This window comes from Aspergillus lucknowensis, assembly GCF_044049455.1.
Source record: "Aspergillus lucknowensis strain CBS 449.75 chromosome Unknown BJX67scaffold_53, whole genome shotgun sequence".
Taxonomy (NCBI): Eukaryota; Fungi; Ascomycota; class Eurotiomycetes; order Eurotiales; family Aspergillaceae; genus Aspergillus; species Aspergillus lucknowensis.
In genome coordinates, this window is record NW_027263597.1 from 156,278 (window position 1) to 167,435 (window position 11,158).

Genomic DNA, 11,158 nt, shown 5'->3' on the forward strand with positions numbered 1-11,158 from the left:
TGCGGATGGGCAGAGTGTGGATGGGCAAAGCATCTGCGAGGAGAATTTAGCCTTCCAGCATAAGATGATGGATCTCTTTGTCTTTCAGGCCCACCATAGAGTCAGGCTTCGTGTCTTTCGATGTCATCGAGAAGGTGACTTGACGAGATCAGGTTTAGTGCAGACAGGTGGACACGTGCAGAGTGGCAGGAATTAAATGTTTCCCTTCACCCTCTGTTCAAACCAGTCGCGGCAAGCGAGTAGGATCATCCCGAGATCAAGCGAGTCCTCGATGTCGACAAATCGAACTCGGAAAGAAGACGGAGAAGCGACGGTGTTTCGTCGGAGGCGATCATGTTTCAAGAACGAGAATGAATGAAGCAGGAAAGTAGGCAGGACAACCCCACCAACGGAGTCTGTTGAAGGGCAGCAGACGGCGATTTGGAGGAGAAGAGGAGGGCGGGCGGCAAATCAGAGCAGAGAGGCGGAGGGAGGAGTCTTCATGCATGCAGTGCCAACGCATCACTTTTTTGACTGGGGAGTCATCAACCTGTGCATTCCTCGACGGCCACTGGCCGTGTGGAGGGTGGTTCAGCTGGTGTTGTTCGCTCTCACGCTTGAGAAACTGGATTGTGGGCAATTCCAGGACAGCTTGATTCTTCAGGGAGATGGTATTATCTAAGATTCTGCATGATCACTTGAAGACGACGAGCATGACATGGTAGAAATCCATGGGCTCTGAGTCCCGGGTATAGCACAGCTCTTAAGATCTGAGGATGCAGGCGGCCGCTTCGAGTCACCGCCTGCCAGCTCATTCCCTCCTCGCCCCTCAGTTCGTTGGCATCGCAGTTGCTCGTCCTTCATCGACTCATCTCTTTCTTCTTTTCCTTTCCAGTCTTCGCGTCCTCGTCTTTTAGTCTGCATGTCATCCGCTCAGCTCCCCGCTCCGTAGTGTGCATCATTCTGTCTTCCCGCCACTCACTGACTTGTCCCTCTCCTGAATTCGGGGCTTATCCTGCAGCGTTTCTATACCAGTACCAATAGGAAGCTCGCTGCTCTTTAGCCTCCTTTCCCTCGTTGTTTCTTACTTATTCAACTGCTCTCATCGGCTCTTCTCACCAACTCTCGCTTCCTCCCTCTCACTCCAACTCCCACACCTTCATCCCATCCCCCCTCCCCCCTCTATCGCGTCAACATCCTGGAGACTTCCATCGTGGCGACCCTGCCCTCACGGCTGCTGTACATACGGGATCCTCCGCCTCATGAAATCCACCCGTCGTCGTCTTCGCCCTCAGTAGAGGAGCCATGCGATAATCGCGAAGTGGTCTCTGCCGCTGCGGCCGCCGTGCAACCACCGCTCCCATCTTCCCCCCATTATTCCAAGCCATTCAAGCCAAGCATCCCACGGACTCCCGCCCATGGCAACAACATCATGTTCGATGCCCAACCCGATGGTCTTTCCTCACCCCTGGCGTTTGTGAGCAGTACGTGCCATTTCCTCCTGTCTTCTATGGGTGATTATTTGCGCCTCTGGACTATTTAGTTTCTTTCCCCCCATTTAACCCGACAAGATCGTCGCATTTTGGGCATAAACTTCTCCGTTTGTCCAAGCCACGCTTGATTAATGTTCAGCTCCTTGCTGCGATAACTGACTGCGCATTCCATTCCTAACTTTTTCTCGCTCTCTTGATTATTTAGACCTTTTCCCCGCCGCTCCCAAGACAGCCCGACCATGTGAAACTGCAGCGTTTCCTGGTGCTGACGCGACTGCCGGCATGTCTCCCGTGCTGCATTCTCCCAGCTCGACCGCGAGTCGCATCACAGGTGAGTCTGGAGACTCGGACCTTACAAGTTGGCGGTTCATTTCGACTCCCGTTTCTTCCGAGGATGGGCGTCCCATTATTGAGAAAGCGATCCCCGTACCGGTGGAAGAGCGCCCCAAGGTTTCTTTCGAGGAGTTGGCCAGCCGGTACCGTCAAAACCAGCACAAGCAGGCGCGCAGGAGGAAGTTAGAACAGCGCCTTCATGCGACAAAAGTGTCAATGGGGGTTTCGGCGCGCCTGATCCGTATCGGTGCCGCTGTCCAAAGAGGTCTAGTCGATAGACTCATGCATGACGACAAGGCCAATTTCGTCACGCTCCACCATACCATGATTGATCTCCAGGAACCGTGTGCTTTAGCCGCCCGGCGCCACATGCATCATTCGGACTCCTGGGAGGATTGGCCAAGCACGCGCGAGCCTGCCTCAGACCGCGCCCCAGACTTCTTTCTCCAGCTTAGCCCCCAGTCACAGGCCGACCTTCTTGAGATTCTACAGTCGGTTCGCACGGACACCCAGTTTGTGTTTGAGAGATTATGCAGCTTGACTCCTGCCCAGCTGGCCAGTCTGCTATCTTCCTCCGTCTCCTCCTGGGAGGCGGGTGGCGCTCCTTCGTTTCCTTCCCCGTCCCGTTCCAGGATCTCTACTTTGAATTCGAGTACCGGCGGTGCATCTACCATTCCGTTCAAAGATCGCGTTTTGGCTTTCGAGAGGACCGACCCCTTGTCTGCTTTGCTGTTTAATGTATATTCAGCTCCCCTGGATTCCGATGCCCCGGAGGCTCAGCTACGTTTGGAAATGTGGTCGTCGGTCTGCGCAAAACTCATTGCCGATGGCGCCAGTAGGTCATTCGCCCTTATCGATCATATTTTGACATTGTGGGCTACACGCAGTGATTGGAAAGCTAAGCCCAAGTTTGAGCTTTATTTAATGGACATCCTCCAGACCGGTGCATTCCTCCTGGAGCATATAGAGCCCCCACCTGGCTTTGATATGGAACCTATAGACCCTCTGAGGACGGATGCAGCCGAGGAATTCTTCGGGTCCACGGTGGATTCATTGCTTGAACTCTTAGATGATCCTGATGCAGGACTACCCCAGACAGTGTTACAGCTGAGCAAGGCAATTCTGCAAAAACTTGACCGCCAGGATTGTCGTGATCGCTTTCTAGATTTCTTGTTTGTTCAGTGGTTCTTCTCCAAGTTTCTTTATGGAGCCTTAACATACCCCGAGGTGAGCCTCAGATCCTCTACATACCTCCACCGACGTTGTTAACCACGTTCGCAGGGCCACGGGCTTTTACTTGATTTTCATGTCAGGAAAGACGCACGAGAGAAGCTTCTTGGTCAAGTCGGGTACCAGGCTTATTCACAGACACTCCCGGTTATCCGCTCGATGTGCGTGCTCAACTCGTTAATTCTGCTTTACGAAATTTCTGGTCGACATCATTTGCTAACCCTCTGCATTCCGTGTCCAGGCATCATTCCTCTGTGTCTCGCCCCGGCGTCCGGCAACACATCGAGAACATGCTTGACAAATTTACTGGCGACTCAGTTAGCAACGAGACGACCGTGCGAAAGTCGCCGCAAGCAGGATTTGCCTATGGCCCAGATTCCCCTACTGTGTTCTTAATGCTTTCCGCTGCCGATATCCTCACTGTGCTGAATGCGGTCTTCCCCAACGCCCCTTCCCCAGTGTACAGCTCCCAGTCACCCTCGTCAGGGATCTCCCTTTCCCCGCTTGGGTCTCACCCTGACAGGCGTATGGCCTCCACGTTCGAGCCAGGTTTCTACCGCCCGTCTGTGCCATTTTCATCGAGGCTAGGTCCCCACAACAAGACGCTCTTTCCCAGTGATATCCATTTCTTCTCGCAACTGGACAACACACTGAGTTCCAAAGCTGACCGCATTCGATTTGAGTTGTCAGGCACAGACGAGCGTGACGCTCAACAAACCCATCTAGAGCCGCCATCGGCTGAGGACTGGACAATATTCACGCTCTCCCAGGATGGCAAACGTCTTGTCTGGGGCTTGTTCTCAGACACCTATTCGCACTCACTGGAGAGCTTACCAACCGATCAAGTCAGCTCATACACCTTAGGAATGGAGGATAATTACGAGGCGCTGCAGACAGCTATAGTGAAGCTTATTCAAGAAAATCCTACCGGGGAGCGTTTAGACTACGGAACACCCTTAATCGATGGTCTTCCGCAGCGCAACGGTCAGTCACTCAAGGAGCGGTTTAACCGGGCTATGGCCCATTGTCACCAAAACTCCGACTTTATTGGCGCGCATTACTGGTGGAATGCGTCTCGGCTGCTTCTCCGTGCGGTCACTAACTCCTCGACTCAACCTGCTGATGACTCATGGATCCTGGAACCAATGTACTCTGCCTGTGCTCGCTCCCTCCAAACATCCAGCTCCGTCATTGAGCGCTGCGATGCTGACTTTGTTACCCTCGACCGCCGTATGCAACAATTGCAAAGAACTGTGAAGGATACTATGAAGACCATGGGCCGACTTCGAAACAAGATGTGGTACGTGACTGATGTGAGAAATTCCAGACGCTATGAGGAAGCCAAGAACGTCGCACTCGCGCTCAAAACAATGCCCTATGCCCACCGATACGCGCACAGTGAGAGTCGCTCTCGCACCGGGCCCCACGCATTTGGTGGAGTGCTGCTCCAGAAGCCTGAGCTACAAATCATGAACGTGATGAAAGCCCCTGGAAACCAAGCGGGCCCGACAAAGCTTGCGGACGAACAGGTGGATTTGATCCGGAAATGGCTTGCTCACAACAACATTGACAATTTCTGCAAAGGCGAAGAGCGTATCCACCGCTTCTGCTATGAGGTTGGGACTAGTATCAATCGCTTGGTTGGGGACACCATGTCAGAGACCCCTGTACTATGGGCAAGTGAGCTCTTCCACAAAGAGCGAACCAAGTACGAAGGGTCTAGCAATCGCAGCTTCCTCAGTCTCACTTCCAGTTTGCGTTCGTTCGGCATGGGCAGTGAAGACTCTCGTCACTCAACATCCTCCTTTGCCAGCTCAATTCTTCGTCCGCAGGAGCCCTCACGGCTCTCACAGGAGCCGCCTCGGTTAAATCTCAAGACATCTTTCCAGAGCCTGGAATCTGACCGCTGGAGAGCCTCGGCAGTTAACGCAGATGCTTCATCTGTCTCTGGTGACAGGGCGCCATCAACTGCCACTGGAGAATCATGCAGCACCTTCTGGTCGGGGCCAACCCCGCGTACCCATTATACCCCAAGCGCGTCCAGTCTCTATTCCCGACCGCCGTCCATGCTCAGTGATACTGGTGTTCAGCAACCACGGCGTACCGATCGCCAACCGCACGGGAAGTCGGCGTTCCTAGATGACCTGAGACGAACACTAACCAGTCTCATGTTGAGCGATCTCGGCTCGCCTGTATGGAGCTGTGGCACCGAAACAGACGCTTGGTTTGGCAATGTACTGGACCAGAAGAGCATTCAGACGCAGATGCGGAAGCGATCTCGCATCCAGCGTTTTTATGCCGAATGTAATGAGCGGTCAGGCCGTCATTCTATTAATCGCGTTCCATCTTCCCGAAGAAGCAGATCTCTAGAACCTTCAAGTCGAGGAAAATCAGATGCTTCCGCAGCCGAGGCTGTCAATGGTGCTCCCCGCCGCTCGGGTAGCCCAGGGCCATTCTCATATGGCACCGTTTTCCGCCGTCTACTCGACGTGTTTTCCCGCCATGGGAATCCGTTCGTGAAACTATATGCGCTCCGAGATCTTCGAAGCCTGGTCGTTGCATCACTATCTACCGGCAATGATGATCACTCCCTACCTTCCGCGGTCCCTACTTCGCGCAGGAGACGTACATCTACTCTTCACAGGAAGCGCGATACAAGGAGCAGCTTCTCCGAGCCTCAGCCCGATAGTGACCCTCTGTACACACCAACGTCCCCTCCAGCGGAGTCCGTGATATTTGATTCTCGACCGTCTGACTATGCTGTTCCCACCGAGAAACAGATTGTAGAGGCACTTCGTGAAATCATTCTTGACATGAAGCCACGGACCCTATTCCGTGACCTGCAATTTATATCAGCGTTTGTTCCTGGGGACACCTTGAACAAGACTGATAGTGGAACTGCCTTCCTACAGTTCGGGCTGGCTGCGTTAAGCTTGAAAGACGAGGTTTCCAATAGTATGGTTGAAATCGCGGACGAGATTGTCTCTCAGGAACTAGCCCGTCGACATCCTTCACCCATGGACGACATACGACCTCGCGTGGGAGACCTGAAGGACGCGGCCAACATGTGGATTATTACAGCGAAGGAAGGCCATCCCGTCGCTCAACGCGAACTGGCCATTTTGTATCTCACCCACCCGGAGCTTGTTCCGCGTGTTACTTTCCCTCTCACCTTATTAAGAGATACCTTCAAGGCGGATATGATGTACCGCCGAGACAAAGACTCCAAATCGGATCCCCATACCATGTGCCTGGCGCTGCACTGGATGCAGCTCTCAGCAAATGGCGGAGACGAGCTCGCACGGAACCGGCTTCGAGAGCGAGATGAGTTTGAGTCCATTACTTAATTTCTCCAGCTTTACTTTCCGACTTTTCTATCCCTTCTTTTAAGCTTTCTTATTGTTATTGATACCATCTCGCAGCAGTTGGGCTACTGACTTTACCCATTTCATTTTCTATCGCTATTTTCGGAGCAGTCGTCTTGCTTCTGCCCGGCTTCATTCTTGGGCTGTGTCTTGTGTGAGCCTATAGCTGTACTGGCATTTTCATGTCGCTATGGAGTATGGGTTGTCTGATATCTTACCGCATACAAGGTTCTGACTTTGGGTGGTAATCTGGGGTTATACTCTTTGAATATGCGACGATAATATCTTACGGAGTTGCACCGAAATCAATAGAGGTTTACAACTGCTCTTTCGAAATAATCGTGGAAGTCGCTTGAATCAATTCAAAGATCAGCTTCTTGTGTACCGCTTATGTAATTAAACGACGTCATCCTGGAGCCCCACGTGCCAAATCAGGCGAGCCAAAACAGGAGCTCTTGGCACTGCTTTCCCTCTTACGCCTTTCGATCCCAAGGACAGTTCGAGTCATCTTTTTCGTTCTTTCGTGGCTGAGACAGTCTTTGCGCTTCTTTATAATCATACGGTCATCTGATGAGTCTGTGACTATCGTCTCTGATACCCGCAGCCAGGAGGGTGAGCGAGAGCTGATCTGAGCTTTGTGGTTAGACTTTCAGCTGACTTGGGCCGGATATATAGGTCATCGTGCGCTTTCCCGAGCCTGTTTTTCCTGCAGCTAGATCGTTTGCATGATCTGTCAAATCTTTCGTTCGTTAGAGCACTCCTTGCGGAGCGACCGGCAATAGAGAAGTCCATTCTTCACCTGTGGTTTATTTCCTGTCCCAATAGCACCAATATGGCGCAGAACATCGAAGCCATCCCGAAGAGACCCAAGGGTGAGTCGGTCGGATTCAAAAGCTGACGTTGGGCGGAAAGCTAACGGTCTGTGTTTTGTACGCACTAGGTATCCTGAAGAACTCCAGCTCCCAGCACCACCTCCACGTCTCGTACGACGAGAACCACCACCCCTCCCCGACGGTCGACACCAAGGAGCTCACCCTGCAAAACACCCTTCAGAATGCGGGTCGTCGCCCCTCATCGTCGTCCCGACGCACGTCTCTCGCCAGTTCGTACGGCCACCATGACGACGCATCGCCCCGCTTGAAGTGGGATGAAGCAAACCTATACCTAGCGGAGCAGGAGAAGACGGCGAAGATGAAGATCGACGAGCCGAAGACCCCGTATGCGCCGCGCTACGACCCTGCCGAGGACGAGGAGGAGTTGAGGCTCGCAGAAGCGCAGGAGAGCCTGATTAACGCGCAGGGTGTGGTTGTTGACGAGCTAGATAAGAACAAGAAGGGATCTTCCTCTTCTTCTCAGAAGAAGTTCTCGGAGGATGATATTCCTGACCTTGAGCTAGGAGAGCCTGAGGAGGCTGTTGCGGAGGGTGGGCATCTTGGAGACAGCGACCGAATTATGCGTGCCCGCAGCCTGAGTAATGAGTCCCATCGCAGCGATAAGCATGTTGTTGTTGGGACGGGTGGTACGGAAGAACTGCGTGATCATGAGCTCCTGACGACCGAGGAGGCCAAGGAGAAGCACCGGCGGTTTGAAGAGCATCGGAAGAAGCATTATGAGATGCGAAATATTAAAGAGCTCCTAGCGTATGTTCCCTTCCTTTGTCTTAGATGAGTTTGTGATTCAGGCCATGCTGACATTGTCGAATGCGATAGTCATCCAGAGGAAGAGGATGAGATGGACGAAGACGACGACGACGATGATGAAAGCTCCCGTTCAGGTGTCCCGCCTCCCATGCCGCAAATTCCGCAGCGGTTTCTGAACGGAGGGAAGTGACGGTCTACCATGTTCATAATGTTGATATTCTGCTTTCTACGTTTCGATTTCCCCATTGTATATTCCCCAGCGATTTCCGGCTTCTGATTCTGATGGCTGAAAGATGAGTGACGACAGATAATTCTCTTTTTTCTCGTGTGTTTGTTTTCATTTGCCCTTTACTTTTCCGGCATATCTGTGTTATATACAACAGTCTTACGCTTGTGTTGATTTTGCCGATAGAGCCCCTTCCATACGTCAGAGTATAGTTGTTGTCTGAGTGAGGGTTGCTATTCAAGAGAAAGAGAGAATGAATTAGGTCCCAAATGGAATGATGCCAGCTTTTGGGCAGCTCCATCGGCTAGTGACAGGCTATATATAGCTATCGCGGCCTAACTCCAGAGTTCAGGGGATATTCGGGAGAGATTCGGCGTATGAGGAATCGTTGGACGTGCTCCACGAGTCACCCTCGCAGAAATAGCGTGTAAATAAGGAGAAGGGGGGAATTGGGAGTCTTCAGGGCGAGTCGGACACCAATATAGACTGTTCTAGCCCGTGCAACTGCGTTTGTTTATCCTTTTTTGTCCCGTCTCACAAACTTCTCCCAGGCTGCACCTGCACTTTTCTCCTCCCTTTTCTATTATTTTCTCCCCTTCCAACTTACACCCTTTCTCATCACTCCCGTTTACGTATTTATCTCATCTCATCTCAAAAATAGCGTTTCCCATCATGGCCGACCAGGAGAAAGCCCAGGAACAGCCGCCGGCAGCTCCCCCAGTCCAAGCTCAAGCTCAGGAGCCCGAGCCCACTAAGTCCGAGGAGAAGCCCACCACCACCGAGTCTGCGCCTGCGCGTGCACCAGAGGCAGCCGCTGAGCCTGCTACAGCCGAGACTGCTCCTACGGCTGCGACAACTAATACTGAGCCTGCTGCAGTACCGGCTCCTGAACCAGCCCCTGCTCCAGCTGTCGAGACCGCCGCGACAACTACCGAAGCAGCTCCAACTGCGGCACCAGGAACAACAGAGGCTAAGTCCGAAGCGCCGCCCGAAACCGAGCAGGGACCAGCAGAAGAAACCACCATGGCCACCGCTTCCGAAGAGAAGAAGATGGCGGAAGATGAGCCCTCGAAGCCAGAGTACTTCACCAAAACACCGGCACTCGAGGAGCTCTTCGACCGTCTCCCGACTATCCTTTCCAATACCGGCCATGGTGAGATGTGGGGTGTGCCTCTGAAGCATGACGCTGCCGATGTCCCCACCATCAACATCCTGATTAAATTCCTCCGTGCCAATGTGGGCGATCTCAAGCTGGCGGAGGAACAACTCACCAAGGCGCTCGAGTGGCGGAAGCAGTATGACCCTCTGACTCTGGTGGACTCGGCGAAGAGGAGCTATGATGCGGCAAAGTTTGGCGGGCTGGGATACCTGAGTACGTATGAGCGGGAGGGGAAGGGAGATTTGGTCGTGACTTGGAATATTTATGGAGCTGTGAAGAAGATTGATGAGACTTTTGGGGATATTGAAGAGTATGGTTTATCAACCTTAATTGCTTTCGTGGCTAACGTGGTTTCGGTATAGGTTCATCAAGTGGCGCACGGCGCTTATGGAACTCGCCGTCAAGGAACTGAACCTGGATCAGGCTACTTCCGTCATCGACTACGATGGCAAAGACCCCTACCAGATGATCCAGGTCCACGACTACCTGAACGTCAGCTTCCTTCGCCTGAACCCGATGATCCGCGCGGCGACCAAGAAGACCATCGAGGTCTTCAGCACCGCGTACCCGGAGCTGCTGCGCGAGAAATTCTTCGTTAACGTTCCCGCCATCATGGGCTGGATGTTCGCCCTCGTTAAGCTCTTCGTCAACGAGAACACCACCCGCAAGTTCCATCCCATCTCCAACGGCGCCAATCTCGCCCGGGAGTTCCCTGGTCTTACGGAGAAGTTCCCCAAGGCATATGGAGGCGAGGGTCCCGAGTTGGAGGGCTCCGCGAGGACTGTAGCTCTGAACAAGGAGTAAAAATTTCGAGTTCCTGAGCATGAGATAACCTGGGTTGTTTTCTGTTTTGCATGATACCTCTAGAATTGTTACCGTTGGTGAACGAGTTGTTCAAGGTGACTAAGCTCGTTGGACTCCTAGCGCTTCCTGTTAATTCTGTATAATTAGTACTAATCAATCCACTCTTCGTAAACTTCAGTTTTGTAGACTATTGGACTTAGCTCTTATACGCAGCTCATCTGCCGTGTGCAAAAATTGGGGCCATCGTGTTCACCGCTCCACCAAAATCCGCGCATCTATGTAACAAACCTTCCCCAACCTCTTTATATAGCATATTTTTCATCAAAACCCTCTAGAATAGCCTTTTTTTGACTATTTTTGTCAATTCTGAAGCTATTTGGACCATCAAAATCCACAGAAATACCTGCTACGCGTCAAACTCAGGCCAATCAGCCCGCAGAACGCGTAATTCCATATGACCTTCGTTGCACCCAGATACCACGCGTCAGCCCGCTACCACTAGCTAGTCAAAAGTGTCAGGATACCTATATACCGCGTAAAACAACTCAAGCAATAGCTGCATTGCAAGAGGAAGCTACTTAATAGGGTATCTAGAGGACCCCAAAGCACCACAGGTCAATATTAACTAAGCAAGCACCTCTACAGGCACCTCCTCTACCTGCACGCAGTTCTATGTCTTGATCCTGCTCTTGTTTAGTATCTCGTCTGCCCTTGCTGCCTGCAACTACTAAACGTGTCTATTTTGACCGTGGTGAGCCGCCAGTCGCCTCTGGTGCCTTGTTGGCTGATACGGCCCCTAGAGCTGGTGGCAACGTGGAGGTCTTGGGCAATGGCTTTATACCTAAAGGCAAGGAGGAAGATAATAAGGAGGAGGAGGAGGAGGAGGAGGAGGAGGAGCTCCCACTCCTATCGAGTGAGATAGAGGCGCT

The 11,158-nt window shown here is 52.4% G+C and overlaps 3 protein-coding genes across 3 annotated transcripts; all 3 read left to right on the forward strand.

Moving 5' to 3' along the window:
• Positions 1 to 1,754: 1,754 nt before the first annotated feature.
• Positions 1,755 to 6,382, forward strand: BJX67DRAFT_384820 (uncharacterized protein; the record flags this gene model as incomplete). The annotated part of the gene is made up of 3 exons (XM_071033729.1): positions 1,755 to 3,032; positions 3,087 to 3,196; positions 3,277 to 6,382. 3 exons carry the CDS (start codon positions 1,755 to 1,757, stop codon positions 6,380 to 6,382), a joined length of 4,494 nt encoding a protein of 1,497 aa, XP_070882329.1.
• An 850-nt stretch (positions 6,383 to 7,232) lies between these two features.
• On the forward strand, positions 7,233 to 8,230 carry BJX67DRAFT_374675 (PP1-complex regulatory subunit GLC8; the record flags this gene model as incomplete). The annotated part of the gene is made up of 3 exons (XM_071031584.1): positions 7,233 to 7,272; positions 7,341 to 8,040; positions 8,110 to 8,230. The coding sequence occupies 3 exons, from the start codon at positions 7,233 to 7,235 to the stop codon at positions 8,228 to 8,230; spliced, it is 861 nt and encodes a 286-aa protein (XP_070882330.1).
• A 708-nt stretch (positions 8,231 to 8,938) lies between these two features.
• sfh5 (CRAL/TRIO domain protein) lies at positions 8,939 to 10,229 on the forward strand (the record flags this gene model as incomplete). The annotated part of the gene is made up of 2 exons (XM_071033730.1): positions 8,939 to 9,735; positions 9,788 to 10,229. 2 exons carry the CDS (start codon positions 8,939 to 8,941, stop codon positions 10,227 to 10,229), a joined length of 1,239 nt encoding a protein of 412 aa, XP_070882331.1.
• Between the last annotated feature and the right edge of the window lie 929 nt (positions 10,230 to 11,158).